This window comes from Saccostrea echinata, unplaced genomic scaffold (genome assembly GCF_033153115.1).
Source record: "Saccostrea echinata isolate AGI-Se365-2 ecotype Australia unplaced genomic scaffold, CSIRO_AGI_Sech_v1 ptg000054l, whole genome shotgun sequence".
Taxonomy (NCBI): domain Eukaryota; kingdom Metazoa; phylum Mollusca; class Bivalvia; order Ostreida; family Ostreidae; genus Saccostrea; species Saccostrea echinata.
The window spans coordinates 45,924,698-45,944,419 of record NW_026889803.1 but is presented as its reverse complement, the minus strand read 5'-3'; the positions used below and the strand labels follow the sequence as shown (position 1 = coordinate 45,944,419).

The 19,722-nt window shown below is 33.4% G+C and overlaps 2 protein-coding genes across 3 annotated transcripts; one reads left to right on the top strand and one right to left on the bottom strand.

Moving 5' to 3' along the window:
* The first annotated feature begins 118 nt into the window (after positions 1-118).
* Positions 119-12,265, top strand: LOC133206298 (ankyrin and armadillo repeat-containing protein-like). 2 transcript variants are annotated; one of them, XM_061342247.1, is made up of 8 exons: positions 119-216; positions 581-622; positions 3,930-5,527; positions 8,223-8,467; positions 8,772-8,928; positions 9,136-9,283; positions 9,508-9,627; positions 9,796-12,265. In XM_061342247.1, exons 2-8 carry the CDS (start codon positions 600-602, stop codon positions 10,094-10,096), a joined length of 2,592 nt encoding a protein of 863 aa, XP_061198231.1. In that variant the 5' UTR covers positions 119-216; positions 581-599; the 3' UTR covers positions 10,097-12,265. The 2 variants fall into 2 exon arrangements, with proteins under 2 accessions (XP_061198231.1, XP_061198232.1); XM_061342248.1 differs by lacking the exon at positions 581-622.
* Positions 12,266-16,243: 3,978 nt separating this feature from the next.
* On the bottom strand, positions 16,244-18,703 carry LOC133205367 (cytosolic iron-sulfur assembly component 2B-like). The gene is made up of 5 exons (XM_061341166.1): positions 18,547-18,703; positions 18,071-18,150; positions 17,809-17,934; positions 17,171-17,216; positions 16,244-16,731 (listed from the first exon to the last, which is right to left on the bottom strand). Exons 1-5 carry the CDS (start codon positions 18,665-18,667, stop codon positions 16,634-16,636), a joined length of 471 nt encoding a protein of 156 aa, XP_061197150.1. The 5' UTR covers positions 18,668-18,703; the 3' UTR covers positions 16,244-16,633.
* Positions 18,704-19,722: the final 1,019 nt, after the last annotated feature.

Genomic DNA, 19,722 nt, shown 5'->3' with positions numbered 1-19,722 from the left:
CCTACTTAATAATTTCAATGACCAAAGATTCTAATCTTATTTTTTATACGAAATCTAAGAGTCCTTCAAGATTTCTACGGAGTTATTCGCCCTGATAAGCTCTTTGCAGGTGCGCGCTTAGCAACCAATCACGACCAGCTTTAGAAAACTCGGGCAGTGGAAGTGGATGTAAATATTGTCTCTGAATGATGCTGGAAAGTAAACATAGTTAGCAAGGTAAAGCTTCCTGTCTTCTTGCAGTTTTAGAGTTTACAATCGGTCTTTAACAATAAAAAAAATGGTAGTCTTTCAAACAATTAATAAAGATGAAATAAGCAATTTAATCTTAATTGTTCATTACAAGGAAATATTTCATCAAATTCATGCACTTATTTAAAAATGTCATAAATATTGTATTGTCATTTGTTATTGACCCAATTTCATAATTAACTACGACTGTCGTAAGTCTCACAATTCCATTTTTTATGACCAATTTTATATCTGACGTTATAACTATAAAATATTAATTTATGACACTACACTGTGCATCAGATTACAATACTGATGCAAATACCGATTGCAATTTGTGATATTCTTTCAGAGTTACAAGTTTAATAAGGATGGCAAGTCGATCTGGCATAAAGTAAATTATTAAAAGCTTTAATATATAGATTGTGCAGTTTTGCAAATATAAATATTAGCCAACTGGATGGATTCTTGACAATGTACACTGATTTCAATTGTTTAACATTATTTCAAACCTCATTTAAAATAAAATAATAATAATTTAAAAGAAATTATGATCATATGGTTATATAAGAGTATAACTGCACAACCTGAATTCCTGTGAAATCATTGTGCATTGTCTTTATGAACATATTACATGCTGTATATCACAGAATTTGGAGTATATATACGGAGTGTTCTGATTGTTGCTTCTCAATGATATATTACACAAAAATTGGGAAAATAATCTATGTAGAATAAGATAATTTAAAGAAGACTAAAGAATAAATTTTAAATCACGTTAGGTGATATATTCACCTGTTTCATATTTAACAGGACTGAGTGATGTTCATATTTAATTGATATAATAATTTGAAAAGTATATCTTGTAAGGTCCAACCCTTCCTCTTAGGAAAAGTAGTCTAGCAATGCAAATTAGTGTTCTTACAAATACAATGTAATGAATTTCTTACGATGATCACTAAACATTTGGTATTCATTTAAAGGTCGATCAACTTGTTATTGAAAAAAATATCTATATGCACTGGGGCAATAACATGCACTCTGCTTGATTTTAGGTCATTTTGTATACAGTGAGTGTATATATAGTGATTATGTAACATGTATGTTATTGTCCCCTGTGTTTATATGAAAGTGATTATAAAATATGTGGCTTGGAGCAGCTTTATAGGTGTATATATGGTACAAATATTTATATTTGATGGCCTGATGCAATTTTCATGTCTGCAAGTTCATATGAATTTTTCACCAAAACATGCTCTGCATAAATAAAAGTTAATTTATTGCAGTTCTGGAAGTCTTCATTTCTTCACGTTTTAAGTTCGAAGAAAATTAAACAATAAAATAAAGCCGTGCAATAAATCAGTCAGAACACGGCATTTGCTGCACATGCAACTCAAATGCTGGCGAGTAGTACTGGTTTTCACAGTCACGGCATCTTCACTAGCTAAGTGTTTCTGATTGGCTACAGTCCTCACATTAACTAATGGATCAGAAACACTTGGTTAGCAAAGATCCAGTCACTGACAGTGATTTTTTCTTCCACCTCCAATGTTATACTTTGCATAAACATGGATTTATAGAACTACTTCACATATTTAGTGACTCTGTGGTATTGCATAATAATTACAGTTAAACTTTGGCATCTTGAACACCAATATCTCAAATACATGTACCATGGAAATGTCGAAGTGATTTGGAAGTCCCAATCTCTTATTCTTTAAAGTATTGTACCCTGTATATCTTGAATCCTTGGATATCTCGAAGTTTTTTCTTGGTCCTGTTGAGTTCGAGATAATGACGTTTGACTGTACTAAGTAACAATAGATACGGTCTAACAGTGTAATCTTGAACTTGATGGGACTGAGAAAAAAATTCAATATATCCAAGGATTCGAGATATTAAGCATAAAATACTTAAAGAATACCGTATATACTCGCCTATAAGTCGGTTTTTTTGGGAGTTAAATTTTGGTCCCAAACTCTAGGCCCGACTTATAGGCGAGTCATAAAAGATTAGTATTATCTGGACGTTGAAATGTAGTATATCGTATCATATATGCATTCTAAGATTATACATAAAGTACAAGTATTTTCATATTTTAATAACTTTATTTTTATTTAAAGTGTGCATTATGTATTTTTCTTAATGATTTAAAATTAAATATCGTTGTCATTTCTAAGAATATTAACCGAAACCAGATAAAACATCAGAGCATTGGTTTGAAATTGTCAACTGATTCTAATAAAAAGTTGTACCGACTTATTAGCGGGTCAATGGCAAATCCCTCAAAAATAACCTCAAAAAATACAACCGACTTATAGGCGGACCGACTTATAGGCGAGTATATACGGTATGTGGTTGAGACTTCCAAATCACTTTGACATATCCTGGTATTCAAGATTTCAGTGTTCAAGATATTGAAATTTAACTTTATAATACTCCACCTTCATGTAATATCAAAAAAGGTTTTCCTCTATTTTCCCCAAAATTTAAAACACAAGTACATATCAAAAATTTCAAATGAATTTCTTGAAGAAATTAATGAAAACATCCCCTCCCCCCATCCTCCTCCCAAACAAAAAAATGGATATGCAATTCCTTACACAGTAAAAAAGTAAGAGAGAACCAACAAATTACATTTCAATGTGTGTGAAACTTATACTTGGAATGGTTAGATGTCCATGTCAATTTTAATAAGGTGCTTTCTAAATTATATATCAATCTGTATATCATTATATCTGTGTTTTGTGGTTTAGGTGATTTTATATATTTATAGTACATGTACCATATGTACCATTGAGTTGATATGTAGATGTACACCATTAATCAGATTTATTTACCCAGAATCTATAGAATCATTTAAACCAAAAGAAACCATAAGTCTTGCTCTATTTTTTATGAATATTAGTTTTATATCTGAGTTTCGATCCTATCAAATATCTGTTGATATTGATTTTCTACTTCCTAACACTTTGACACATATTGAAGCTACAAACATGCAGAATATCGAAACTTTTATATGTTGTGGAACTGCTCCTTCATGTTGGTTGTGGTTAATAAGAGCAATTGGTGTATGGGGTTGTTTTAGGTACACAAAATGAAAAATCCTTTTCTGGCTCCATAAAAGGGACAGACGCATTAATTTATAATGCTGGACTTACAATATAGCTATTGATAATTTTTCATAGTTCATTCAGACCAATTAGTCACAATAAATGTGTCAATATTTCCCAACATTTTACCAATTAAATCAATTCTTATATTTATGGCCTGCATGCGTATAACAATTTGTTCTGTTTATATTTGCCATTTGGGAAATTAAAGTAACAATGCTGTTACTTGTTTTAAACTGTGAGTTGTAAATCTTCAGGCACTAAAATCAATTACTAATTAAAGAAAAACTGTCTATCATATTGCCTTTAATGTATCAAAATGAACTTTTATATATTTCATAATTTTCATCGTGGTACTGATTCTGAATTAATTGTGCAGGTTTATACCATGCAGATCGATTTCTAAAAACACTTGATCATAAATTCCGTCTTAACATGTCCCTCAATATATTAAGACACAAAATGTGTTAGAGTTGTGTTAGTAGTGTTCCATGTATATCTTTGAGATAATAATTATGTCACATATAATCTGTTTAACATTTGACAAAATTTGAAACAACATTAATAACTGTTTGCCTGTGATTTTAGGTCCAGTACCATCAGTATGGCTGATGAGTTTGATGCCTCTGGGTGGGCCCAGATCCACCAGGCTGCCAACAGGGGCTACCTTAAATCCATACAGTTCTTTGTCAAAGATGACCCCTCTCTTCTGGAACTGGAGACCACAGATGGAAAGAATCTCACACCATTTTTGTGTGCAGTGGAAGGAGGGAAAATCGAAGCTGTCCATCAGATGATAGAGCTGGGCTCGAAGATCAATGCCATAGATTCTCAGAATCATGGAGCAGTGGAAATATGTGCTATGAAGGGTTTCATAGATCTACTGAATTATTTCATAGAGAAAGATTTTGAAAAGATTCCAGTATGGAAGAATTTGTTGAGGTTTGTTTCATCAGAGAGTGATGAAGAAGCAGAAGCTGCTGGAAAGTCTCTGCGAACTTTGACCCAGGGTAGTCAAGCAGACGGCATCAGTCCAAACTGGAAGCCATTTTATGACCATGGTGGAGTTCCAATTATAATTAAGGTTGCCAAGTCCACAATCTCAGAGGAGGCAAAAATTCCTGCTTTCCAGACCCTGCTGAACATCATAGAAAGGGAAGAGGTCAAAGAGCAAGTGTTAAGTTCTGGCGGAGTTCCTACGTACATCAAACTTTTGAAGTCCACAAACCATCACCTGATTCAACTCTCAGCAGAAATCCTAAAGGAAATGGCAACAGTCAAAGTTTATGCTGAGGCAATATCACAGAATAATGGGGTGCAGAGCTTGATCAAGGCAATGCAGACAATTCACAATCCAGAGGTACTGGTCCAGATAATAGACTGTTTGGGTAACATTGCAGAGCATGAAAAGAAATACCAGGACCTGGTTGGACAGCAGCAGGGATGTGTACAAACCATAGTGCAGCTACTGGAAGACCAGAAAGACAAGGACTTCCTAAATTCCGCCTGCAGAACAATTGGTAAGATCTCTTATGACAATGAGGTCAACCAGAACAGTTTTGTGGATGCGGGAGTTATTCCTCACGTGCTGGCAGTTACACGCCTCAGAAACAAAGACATTCAAGTGACGGCTGTGGAGAGTATTCGTAAAATGGCAGCAAACAATCCATACTCACAAAAGCACATGCTGTCTGACCAAGTGCAAGAACTCCTCCTGAAGCTGCTGGGCACCACCCGTGCTGAAGTTGTGAAGGAAAAGACTGCATTAGCCTTGTGGGCCATTGCAGGGAGAGAGTTTGATGTAAAACGGTTCATAGCTGAACGCATGGATGTAGGGACACTCGTAGAATTTATCAACAGCATGTCTGAAGACTTGAATTTTATTGGTTCAGAAGGACTTGGGGTCCTAGCACAGGGTCCACTTAGCTATCAAAGTGACATAGCCAATGCTAATGGTATAGCTCCTCTTGGTCGACTTATACGATCAGAAAAGGAGTACATTGTGTTAAGTGTGATTCGTGCCATCAGATTTTTGTGTGTTGGAGTGGGGTATGTGCCACATAAGAAAAATCAAAATACCATTATGACCATCCGAGGAATCAAGCTGATTGTGGCTCTTATGGTGCATTCTAGAAATCAGATGATCCAGGTGGAGTCGGCTTTAACATTAGCATGTGTTTCACTAGGTGAGAAATTTATATTAGATATTAATGTAACTTCAGGCACTATACAACTGCATGTACTAGTTCTCCTGTCTGTCTGTAGCGTAATAGGGCATATTAAAATATTGGTGCCCCATAGTAATCACTGTTGTGTCCACTGTCTTGCTGTCAGCCTATGTCCATCAATACATTATGCATAACAGAAGCAAAAAAATGTGTTTCAGCATACAGTTTTCATATTTTCAGCAAACTTAAGGTATATTTAGAGGGATTAGAACCATTTGATCAAAGGTTTAATGTATATCTATGACAATTGCAAATTCATATATGGTCACCATGAATTAAAACTCTACATACAGGTTCCATAAAACCCTGGAATTTTTAACCTTTAATGTACCTTGTGTATAATAGAGGTGGAAAAATGGCTAGAGAGAAAATTACAGGGCCAGTTGTTAAAGGTCAAGTTAAATGATTTTGACTTGTGAATATTACCATTGTATGTTTTGAGATAACTAAGGTATTTTTTTTTAATTTATAGACATATTTACTATTATCATAGTCATTTATGAATTTTACAGGTCACTTGGTCAAAGGTCAAGGTCTTGCAAGACAATAGATTGAACTATTACACATTAACATGGTGTAGTTACCATTTTTAATATACAAACCTAATTTCTCCTTTTAAGGTGAAAACTGTTTTAATGGGGACAGCTTTGGATTTTGTCAGAAATCCATCATATATATGATCGCGATTTACATGTCCATATTATCTGTTTGGTAACCCATATGATGATCAATTATATTTCAAGTTATAAGACTTCATATTCATTACAAAGCAGGTCTGGAAGATTAAATTGTTTAAAAAAAAATTGAGGTCACTTGGTAGGAGATTAAATTCAAAAGATCAAATTTATTCACAAGAGCATAATGCAGTTCAAAGTACTAGTTTCCTAACCAAAGATTATGTGCATGCAGCCTTAATTTTGCTAGTAAGTTTTCCATGGTTTCCACACAAAATAGGTTTAAACATTCCATTTTGAATTGTCTGTATAGTGTTTTTTATAATGCTCTTGAATTATTCGTTATCATGTTGTCATACATCACATTATATTAAAAGGAATATAGAACTTTATCATTGTATGCTTATGTTCATATATTATCTCATTCCACTAACTTTATACTAGTGTCAGGAGGGTTAATATTCTAAGTACCACAGTCTGACAAATACACCAAAATTGCTATTTGTAAGAAAGTTGGTAGAAGTAAACACTACACCATCTAATTTAGCATTGGAATCCAGTTTCTCACAGTGTGGTTTTGTAATATACTTAAAAATGTAGATATATTATGCATGCAAAAATACACTTTGTAAAAATTGATACAATCAATCAAGAAAGGAATGTAAAGGTATCAAAATTACTAGAAGAGTTTGTGAGATGAATGCTAAAGTTAATAAAGGTTATGAATTCAACATTTGTCTGAAATGAAATTTAGTCCAAGGTATGAATATATGTCAGTATTACCGGTACATTTGCCAATGATTACCCTTTCTTTGAAGATAATATATAAGAGAGATTTAATGGATGATAAAGTGTTTTTAAAGTGACACATAAAAAGGTTCTGTAATTTAAACAACCTCCAAGGAAACTAAATTAATGTTTTACATAGTGTGAATTTTAAACATAGAGTCTGAGAATTTCTTTACCATATTCACAAGAGGAATTGATAATATTTATGCTTTAAAATAAATATAATTTCTTACTATGTAATATACTTCATGCATCAGAACTTATAAGTTCTGACATTTAAATCTAACTTTTAGATCTTTTTTATAAGCAGTGAATACAGGAACAAATTGATTAGCTAATTTATAAAGTAAACGGAAATCGATTGTCAGATTTAAATTTTGTGAAATGACAAAGAAACATTCAAGGGGGGTTGGATTAATACTTGGCTGTGATTGAAACATCCATTGGCCTAGGAAGACCTTTTATTACGAGAACAATAGTGGGGATTTTTTAACAATACAATGTTGTGCTGTACATGCTGGCTAGATAAAATAAATGGCAGATTTTAAGCCTTGGCCCCTGTGCTCTGTGAATGATTTATTAAAAAAGATTGAAGTTATAATCCTAAATACTCAAGTGATTGTTGCATATCTTAGCAGAATTAGATCACTTGACATAGCTCCAAGTCCCTGTAAGAAGTGCAGTTTGAAAGTTTAAATGACTCATTAATATCTTATATAAAACTGTGGTTATGAAAAAAGGTTTAAAATGTTAACTGTATATTGAAAAATTAAGCATAAGTTGACATTTAATTATTACATTTGAGAGGCATGGAAATAGGTTAATGGTTATATCACAATGTAATAGATCATGACAAAGATTTAAAAAAATTTCAGCACGTACATATGCTAAATAGTAATATTCATATGGTATTAAAGATAGAATTTTATATTTTATACATATATAACAACATTTTACAAGGTTTTTATCCTTGACATTGTAGTTTTCTACATAACTATGCAAATTAATAAAACTTAAATATGCAAGCAGCATAGTTTAATCTGAATCAGCCTTTCTTCTATGTTAATTACCAGACATCCCTTCAAATAGACCATAAAGAAATATTGATTTAAGTTGTAAAATGTTTTTGATATTAAACTGATAAAAGTTAAAATTTTAAATGAAACTTAATTTTCTTTGTTTTATAACAGGTAACCAGGCAATACTAGAGGACATCCATTCTAACATAGATTTTAGTTATGTAAGGATCCTAAAGATGATGTATTCCATGGACCCCGATGTCCGTCTCCTCGCTGGACTAGCCCTTGCCACCTTCGCATACAACAACGTGAACCAGCAGAAAGAGATTGCAGACCAGGGCGGAGTCCGATTTAACTGCTTCTGTCCATTTTTACAGTCTCCTGATGAATATTATAGATGTTTGGCAGCTTTCCAGGTTAGTCCTTGAATATTACCATTCAGAAAAATGGAAAGCTTTTCTGTTCATAAATAATGCTTGTACATGCAGAAACATTATGTACTTACAAAAAAGAGTAAATTTTGTGCAAATTCAAAATTCAGTATTTATTTTTTTTTCATTATTAAAAATGGGCATTGGGCATGTTAAAATCAGTTTTCTTACTACAAATTTTACTCTTCCTCATTATGTCAGTTAGTTTATCTGAGTAAGTTTCTGATAAAAAAAATAAAATAAATACAATGTACCGGTACCAGGAACTCATTGACTGTGATTTTTGTAGGTGGTAGTCCTAGCAAGAATTATCCCTGATGAGGAGCAGGCCTTGTCCTCAGCAGCAGGAATCAAACTTTTGGTCGACCTCCTCCAGGATTCCTCCTCAAGCGAGACCCTGACATTGGCTGCTGACTGCATCGCTAGGCTGGCTCACACAAGGGCAGGTAAGCTGCAGTGTACAGTAGAGATTTGGATCTAGTGCATTTTCTATGAGATGTCACAAAATAATTTGAGTACTGTTTATATAGAGAAAATTATTTTGAATTTATTTAAAATTCTTAAAACTGGTATATATATTCATAATCAATTTCATGTCAGTATATAACAGTGACTATGTTAGTATGAATCTACCCCATTTATCTGATTCCTAGGTGTGCCAGCTGCCATGATTTCCATCAATGTGATAGAACATCTGTGTAAGCTGCTGGTGTCCCCAGCAGAACAAGTAAGGGGATCAGCCGCTATTGCTTTAGGGTACCTCTCTTACAATCACAATGGGGAACGACAACTTCTCAACAAGTAAGTTTGGTACTTCAAGAATTGAAAAAGTATATTTCATAAGTCTAAATTATGTAACACCTCAAAATTATTACAATTACCGGTATATACATAAAGTTATGGAACTTATAAAACAAAGAATTGTGTTGCAATATGTTGGACAAAGAAATTGGTAGTAAGAAATTGGAGGTGTTTGCGCAGATGAGGGGCTCTGATTAGAAAGTTAATGTTGTCCCTTTCTTTAGGTGCCGTAATGACCCATACCTGATGAGGATACTGCTTCACTATACTAAAAGAAGCAAAATTAGCCCCGCTTTTCTGGAGGCATGGCAACACTACAAAAAAGTGGGACTCCCACCCATTCCGTAAGTACACTTGCACTTTTGAACATAAGAAAGGGAAAGATATTTTAATTATAATAAATGCAAGGTATTGTGAAAGCAATAGCTGTACATGTGACATTGAAAATAAATTACTACAGCAAGACCAGTTGTGAAGAAAGCAAACATGGTCATTTTGTCTTTAATTTACAGTGAGGGAAGAACAAACTTGATAGGAAATCGTCCAATGGGAATCGATGATAATCGCCCAGTCACATTCATCAGTTTTGGGGACGAAAGTAACACAAGGAGTTCCACATCAAACATTGGTGGAGAGGACGGTCGATTGACTGGAAGATCTTCACGAGCCTCGGGGTCACGTCAGGCCACCACACCCAGGCAGTCAGGGACACCACTGAATTCTGGGACACCCCTCAATGCCAGTCAGATTTCCTTAGACTCCCAGCATTCCTCACGTTCTCTACATCCTGTCCCAGCAGAGGGAGAAAGCTAATGTTATCTGTTTACAAAGGAAACTTTGGTATTATCTTCAAAAGGAACATGCATGTTTTTCACTAGTCATTTATACAGATTTGCTATGAGGATTTATGCTTACAAATGAATATAACCATTTTTTTTGTCTTTAAAATATTTTGTGAATTGTGATGTACTGTATGATTGGAGCATGGATGATTGATTAGATATATACTTTATACGTTATGTACCTTTCATGTACATATTTTCTTTTTCTTTCCATAATCAGTGAATTAATTTATTGAGCCGTGTTTAACCTGAATCATTTTGCACTTAAGCTGTTATTTAACTAATTTGGTTTTTGTACAGCAATATAGTCAGAGCTAGGATATCTACTTCTTGAAGTCATAAGTAAGAAAAAGAACATATAAAGATGTTCATATTAATTGTGAGGGAGAACTTTTAAATTATCATCATACATATAAATTGCTATGAGTAATCTTTGAATTTAGTGCAATGAACAGCAGCATCTTTTAACATGTTACATGTATTAGGGAACAGGCATTATAGCTTATATTTTTTACTTGTATATTTTCCTAACATCAGATGTTAGTGTGACATTTTTTAATCCACTAAATCTGAACTTTTGAAGTATTCTAGGGTTTGTCAGTTGTTGTGTGGTGTTAATGCTGATATAGTTTTACTAGAAGTGTGTTATAGCATATTAGTTTACTGTCATGCAAAACTGTATGGCATATTACAAGCATATCTGTGATATATACCAGTAACTTAAGTTTGGTTTGGGTTTGGATTTTTCTTCTGACAATCTACTTTATTTCAATATATCTAATATTAACTTCACAACTTAAACATGAATAGTTCTAACACACACTTAATGTGCATCCAGTCGATCATTCCATAAGTTCCTCCAGTTACCTTCCTTCAATCTGTGAACATGAAGTAAGATGTCTTCATAATTTTGAAAGTACTGTCCATTATGGTTTGATACACTGTAGTTAATAGGTTTTGATATGGTTTGATAGTCTGTATAAATTTTGTTTTAATGTTGTTCTTTTGCTGTTCATACATCTAACTTACATTTATTACTACATGTACTTACAATGTGCCAAATGATGACAAACTTTACAAAAGTGACCCCCCTCCCTTATGTTTGAAAAAAACTTAATGTGATACAAAGTGCATGTGTAAATAAGACATACAACCATCATCTGTTTATTTCTTTATTATGATTTTCTAGTTTTTTGTTTGTGATGGGATTCACTGATGCTTTATATTTTTACTCATCTAAGACTATGTACATAATTAATATAATACTTCCATTTTTCGTACCAAAGAACTATATACGGTAAGGGCGTATTCCTGCCCCCATAATAGTCAAATTTTGAAAATCTCTTGAAATGAGAAAAAGTGCATATATTGTATAAAATAATCCAAATTAAGACAATATATTATGAAATTGGAAAAATTAGTTGGCTTTTCTTGTCTCTGTGACGTCACAAACTATTTGGATTTCCGTTATTTTTAAAATAGAGGCCAAAATGCACAGAGTTTGTTCAATTTTGACTATAGTATTTATAGAGCGCAAGCCTGCTCAGGTGCCATATTCACATATTTCATTGATATTATCATTCTACACATTATATCAAAAGATCTAGTCTGAGCAGACCTGCGCTCGGTAATTTCCAATCAAAATACCGACGTAAAATACGCTATTTTCTCTCAAAATCATTGCAATTTGGAATTTACGTCATTTTATTGACGTCATATCTAACTAATGATGTCATAGTTGATAAAAGTACTTAATGCTTTGAAGTCTGTAGAATATCCACTGGTTTAGAACATAATTAAAGACTTCTCCATCAAAGTTTTATTTTGGGGGCAGATACTGGCCACTACAGAATATAGTCCTTTATCGTGTTTTTTTGTGTGTTTGTTAGGGTTTCAATGATGCTTTATTTTTGTACTTGTTAAAGTAAAAATGATACATGTATTTATATTTTGTGTTAAGTATAAATGTTCTGATCTTCTTAATACACTCAGTGGTCAGTGTTTGCCAATGTGTTGTGTATTTTATCAAATTGTTTTAACAATATATATCTAATTTAACTTGGACTGTCATGGTGTCACTATTTTTCATCACTTAAAAAAATCCATTTTTACAAAACTGTCACTTTTCCCTGTTTTATATGTGAATAAAAATCTTTCTGAATGATCTTTTATTGATTTGGTTTTATATCTCTAGAGAAATTTATATAATTGGATACAGCAGAGTAGAACTCAGAATTCTTTTTAAAAAAATTTGGCCCCTCTAGATCCCTAATTTTAGTGGCCAGCCCAGACAAACTTGAACAGAATTATGTGGTGGTACATGATGCACAAGGGTATTTTTCTACATGTACTATTGATTGCTCAAATTATTTATGTTACTAAAAAAATTCCCATATAAACCTCCAGAAAGAATGAACCATTCATCATCCATTTATTTTACATAGTATTTTCTCTAGTACAACAAAGCAAGCCAATTCAAACACATTCACATGATTGCTTATGGTTCTATAATTGTGAGGGTTTAATGTGTGTTGTTTTCATGGTATGAAGAGATCCAGGAATTTTTGTCCCCCAGGAAATGATGAAATTTCATACTATAGTATGATCTTCTTCTTCAAGCATGAAACCAAATCTCCTAAAAAAGGCATTTTTTCCCTTAAACCACAAAAATTTGACCCCATGAAAATGAGTGATTTTACAGTAAACAAACCTTGATACTTGGAACTATTAAACTTTGAGATGTCCCGGTGTAGCATCATATTTTGATACCGCGATATATTGAACCCGGGTTCTATATATCGCATAATATTTTGAATCCGGGTTCATTTTCTCGCTGCGATATAATGAACCCCCTTATAAAATATTGAACCCGGGGGTTCATCATATTATGGTTATAATATATTGAGTCCCCTACCCTTTTAATTTAAGAGGGAGGGGGTTCAAGATATTATGACCATAAAATATTGAGTCCCCCTACCCTTTATAATTTAAGAGGGAGGGGGGTTCAAGATATTATGACCATAAAATATTGAGTCGATCACCCTACCCTTATAATCTGAGAGGGAGGGGCGTTCAAGATATTATGACCATAAAATATTGAATCCCCCTACCCTTTTAATTTTAAGAGGGAGGGGGTTCATCATATTATGGTTATAATATACTGAGTCCCCCTACCCTTTTAATTTAAGAGGTAGGGGGGTTCAAGATTTGATGACCATAAAATATTGAGTCCCCCTACCCTTATAATTTAAGAGGGAGGGGGGTTCAAGATAGTATGACCATAAAATATTGAGTCCCCCTACCCTTTTAATTTAAGAGGGAGGGGGTTCAAGACAATATGACCATAATATATTGAGTCCCCTACCCTTTTAATTTAAGAGGGAGGGGGTTCAAGACAATATGACCATGTTGAGTCCCCTACCCTTTTAATTTCACTGCCATAATATCTTGAACCCCTCTTACCATTCAAAAATTATTTTTAGGTCAATAATTTTTAAACACCCTCCTATACACATATATTTCTAATAGAGGGTACAACATTTTACAGCCATAAATCCTATCTTAAACCTCCACGCCAATCTACAAACACAAAAATTTAAAACTAGGAGGTACAACATTTCAACACCATAATCTTAGGAACCCCTATGCTTTAAACAGAGAATGTCTGTAATGGGGTTCAAAATATTATGGCCACAAGGCTATAATACCGGTATATTGAACCCTGGGTTCAATATTTTATAGGGGGGTTCAATATTTTGCAGCGATATTTTGAACCCGGGTTCAAAATATCACGGGGTTCAATATATTATATGACACTGGGATTCAAGATAACAAGGGTAAAAAACAAAGAAAAGTGACTGGGACTGCTACTTCGACATATCCCTTGTATTCCAGATAACAAAGTTCAACTGTATATGCAAATTCTAGGGATACAGTAAAATGTTTTATAGAGAAATGATACCCATGGGCCACAACACTCACCTGAGTCATTGTTCTTCATCAACATATTTTTTCCAATATATTCCCATGTAAAACTTTTATCTATTATGGTCCAACCCTACCCCCAGGGTCATAATTTGAATTATCTTGAATCTACAATACCTGAAGATGCTTCCATATTAATATGACTAATCAGGATTTTACCGAGATTTTAAAGATTTTTTCTATATATAAGTGTTTTAAACTCACCGTAAATTTAGCTAGACATGCATGGCTGACTGCTACCTGCCAAAAATCTACTAGCCCGAGAAAATAATTGTACAAGTCCAGTCGGGTGTTGATACATGTATGTGCAAATCTGTTAGCCAGCTGCAAAAGGACAAGATAGGCCAAGACCCCTCTTTGGCCCCTGGTTTGGGGTGTCTTTTAGAATGATGCAATAATTTGAACAGGGGTCAGATCATCAAAACTTTGATCTTGAATCTATAGGCTGACAAATTCTACAATTTTTGCTTGTAACACTTTGCAACCAATACCATTAGTTGATTCAGGAGAGATTAATCAAATTAATAAATTTTAATTAATGGGAAATTGTACAAGTCCAGTCGGGTGTTGATACATGTACGTGCAAATCTGTTAGCCCGCTGCAAAAGGACAAGATAGGCCAAGACCCCTCTTTGGCCCCTGGTTTGGGGTGTCTTTTAGAATGATGCAACAATTTATCAATTAAAAACCTGTTGTCACCCCTGTCACAAAATGAGTATTGTTTCGAAGTTATGGAATACACAGATGTCACAGGAAGGTCAGAAAATATGTTAATTTCCTAATTTTCTCATTTTTATGCAAATTTTCATTGATTTTGCAACACATTTTGGTTCAGAAAAAATAGAGCACAAGCTTGCCTATCTACCAAATTTATATATTTCATACACTAGTATCAGATGCCTCTTATGTATAAAAATCTTAAATAGGCAAGCTTGTGCTCTATGTTTCCCGAAGTGAAAAGTATCTCAAATTTGAGAAGATTTAATTCAACCAGAATTGAGGAAATACAGGAAAATGTCCTACTTCTGCACCCTCTTGTGGCCTCCATGTAAGCTATGAATCAAAATTAGTGCTGGTTTTAAAACAAGCATCATTTTAACTGTGTTCTGATTTTTACATCAAATAAGGGGCCAGATTCGTTCGTTACCATACCTTGTCCTTTGTGAGTCTTGGACGGTTGGTTATTTCAAACACTGCTATATATATATTCCTATGAAAACTTTATTGTCTATTGTGGCCCCACTCTAATCCTGTGGGTCATGATTTGAACAAATTTGATTCTTCACTAACTGGGAATGCTTCCATATTAATATGACTAATCAGGACTTTCTTGTTCTTAATATTTTTAAAGATTTATTCCTTTATATTCCTAAATAAAACTTTGATTACCAACAGTGGACCCACCCTACCCTAGGGGTCATGATTTGAGCAAAATTAAATCTACACAACACTAGCTTTAGTATTAATATTTCTAATCATGGCTCTGCTGTTTCTTGGAAGTTTTTATTTTAAGATTCATTTCTATATATTCCTATGTCAACATTTATTGCCTACTGTTGCCCCACCCTGTCACCAGGGGTGTCTGAACAAAATTGAATCTACACTACGTTAGGATGCTTCAATATTAATATGACTAATCATACTTTGCTGTTTTTTGGAAGAATTTTTTTTAAGATTCATTCTTATATATTCCTATGTCAAACTTTTTTGCCACAAACTGTTAGCAAATTTGAATCTACCCTACATGTATCGGTATGCAATGAATCTCTCATATAACAATATAAGTTTCATCTTTTCTGGCCCAGAGGTTTTTTACAAGTTTGGTAAAAGATGCTAATTTTCCTTTAATTCTTAATTACAAATTATTAAAAAAGGACCTGGCTCTTAAATTGAACAAACTTGAATCCCCTTCATTAAAGGATGCTTTTTGACAAGTTTGGTTGAAATGTGCTGAGTGGCTATAGAGAAGAAGTCAAAAATGTGAAAAGTTTAGACGTCACCAGACATCGTTCAAATTATGATTAGAAAAGCTCACTTGAGCCTTCAGCTCAAGTGATTGATCTCTCTCTCTCTCTCTGCACAGAATTCCACTGCATCAAAAATCCCTCATATTGAATAATGTATGACCAAGCAATACGAACATACATTTATTATGTACATGTATAATACATACATATTATAAACAGTGACAAAATATTGGGTTGTTTGTTGTCAAAGCAATATGTAATTGGATAACATTCCAATACAATCATAATGGTGATTAATGTCGATAATTTGTCTTTGAGTATAACATTTCTGTTCAAGATACTTTTCCATGAATCAGAGATATGGGTTGACACACAGTTTTAATTCCATTTTTTTGTACCAAATGACATGACATAAGATCAGATAGTGTCCATACTTAGCTAAGTCTGCCTCTACACTTGAAACAATGATAACTACTAGACAGCTTCAATTTCTAGTCCTTGGAAATGACGGCTTAGGAAATATTTAGGAAATATATTTTGTCCTTGTGTCTGTGACGTCACTTCCTTGTTGCTAAGCACTGGTTGACCACCTCTAAGAGATGGGTGTTCTCTAATGCAGCAGCTACTCTCTCCTTGTCTGCCAGTTGTTTGTTTACTGTTAGAACAAGAAAATATTAAATACTTCATTTGAAATGTATGTACAAATTCACTGTATAGTACCGGTATATTATTATGTGGGTGAAAATTGTTGCCACATTCAATAATTATTACTACAGTAAAAAAGCATGCAAGATAGTACTTTAAAATTTGATGACTTTGAATAATGTGTCATAGAATAGTATTGCAACCTTATAGTGATGGCAATAATAATTTTAGCATAAAGATTCTACAGTGTATCATTAAAATTAACATATCTGACACAAATCAATAGCTTATAAAACATTCACCGCACTAATTTCTAGACAATTTATTATTTTAAAGCCATAAGGCATTAGCATAGTGTGTTATTAAGAAAAGAACTATAATGAGTACAAGATCATAGACATATTAGCTAACAATCATTATGACCACACAAAACCAATTAGATAGAGTACCTGCAACTTCAGATGTGTGGGTTCCTGGGGTAATGGATACATCAACCTATTTCAAAGGTATAAATATATATAGTTTCTTGCCTGTGCAAAATCTACTGAACACATATTCAATGAGAACTTTTTTACAAGAAAAATTTCAAATTGCAAATCAATGTAGTATATACAGATTCACACAACTCAGGTCAAATAGCTGCAGATTTTCAGTACCTGAGAAGGAGATCTTGGATTTGATCGAGACTTAATTAATCACAAACCCATTTTAAACATGCTTTTATATCAGTCTGAGAAAAAGCTCTGGCAATATGTAAGTCATGAAATTCTACCAAAATCCTGAAGAATATAAACTTCAACATCATGTCTATGCTGTGGCCCATTACATTGTAATATTAATTTTTTTTTCTTTAATAAAACAAACATAAAGGTTTTGAAATGACCGCGAGTTCAATCCCTGTCTTGATGACTAGACATTATGAAGATGAAAAAATAAGGTGTTTGGTCTCAAAATTCTGAAGTACGCTATGTTTATGATTATCTATCTACTTTCTAGTTCCAGTTTTCTGGTTCTCAATGAATAAAACATGCTTTAAATGTTCTCTTACATGTAGTTTGAATTCAATCATTTAATACCAGTATCATACCTTAAAACGGGCTGGCAAAGATCGGAGTAGTTTGACTCGTATGGAGAGCCCTATCAATGTGGCCATACTGCAATGTGGAATTGTGGGAGTAAATTCTATACCCACATGACTGTTTTCATCATCTACCTACAAACAGCCAATTCAAATGTAAGCAAAAAGTCATTTATGCTGAGAAATTCCTCTTCACATAAAATATCTAATATATTTTATACAAGTTCAATCAATTATCTATGACATAGAAGGAAATCACTTTTTTTTTTACCTTGACTCGAGCATTTTCAACCACATTTAGCTCCTCCAAGGTTAAAGGGTGTTCAGGATCATTGATGGTTCTTATCATATCTAGAAATAAAATTTTTCATGATAAACTTAAAGTGGTTTATAACAACATGAAGAAAAAATTTGACGAAGCAGACAAGGATTCAAACGAGGCACCTTGAACAACATGATAGATGACACCATCATCAGATCATAGCTATCTGGTAGTGAATATGACATGTCACAAGTGTAATAGAAGATTCAGAAAAGACTCATCCCCAGGCTTCTTAAACTCTACACAACCATTTGATCTTCTGTTTAATTGCAAACCATTTAATGAAGATGCAAACATATTCTTAATAAAAAAAAATATTTTGCATAAAAACATTAAAACCTATAATAGAACAATATTACCAATGATTACATTTAAAGCAAGTCTTATTGACTCTGGTTTAACAAATTTATATGACTCTACTTTACCAAACACTTCTCTGTCGTCTATTCCATCGGCCACATCGTCGTCTTCCTCTTCGGGTACGATCTGTCTCTCCTTACTCTGTTCAAAAATCAGTGGATTGGCATTGTCAAGTTTTCCAGCCATGCCTCTACACAGGATATTGAAAAGATCACCTAAACTTTAAACCCATTCGAAACGGAATTTCGGAATTTTAAATTTTTATATAATGTAAAATTGGTTAAAATTGGCTAGAATCACGAAGATAAATTTCCCTATGATATATTTATAAACTTTGATTCATAAGAATAAGAAAAGAGGATTTATATTTCCCTTAGAAACAAGCTCTGCGGATTGAAAATAAAATGCGTTTCAAGGGCGAGAACTCTATATTGACTCGTGCAGCTTTCCTCGGCAGTTCATTGACCTACGTCTGTAATTCAGTTACATATCTTCCACGAACAAAATTTAAAATGTACACATCTTTTTTTTAAAGAACACAATTTGCTTAAGATATAAAGTCCAGTAGTATCCATATTCTCTTTACAGAAATATGGACAGGACATGTAGGTCTTCTCTAAACATTGCTAAATAGAATATTTAACTGTTTAATGTCATTTCGTAAGTATGAAAAAGAAAAAATGGTACTTTATATAAGACCATGCAGAATAATATATGTTTTGTTGCAATATTAATCACTTTTCTGAACTATCTTAAACCAGGTTTTAATTTTTTTTTCCATGTGTGGATCAGTGTGGAGTGGGGGTGGGGGGTTCCAGACCCCCAAGTGTCATATCTGGACAAACCCTCACATCTGGAGTAAATTTTATTTTCATCAAAATAGAAAAAAATAAAAGTATTTCGTTAAATAAATGGCAGTGGCAATTCTGTTGGGGGTGGCAAAATACCATATCAAGCATTTAGCGAAATTTAGGCATTCTACATGTACACTCTGCGTTTTGTGATGTTACATATTCCAGGGTCTGTTCAAACTGTGATAGTTTTACAAATTTTTATCCCTCCTTCCAATAAAATATCATGAGGGTAGGGGTTTGGGGTTCCTTATCTTAAATTTTGATTATAGCTGCTCGTTAATTTTCCAAAAGTAAAATTCCTATTCTGTCTTATTCTGAGATATCTCCCTCTCAATATTTCCTATCACTTATGAGAGCAAAATCAAGACTGTATAATAAGAAATCCAT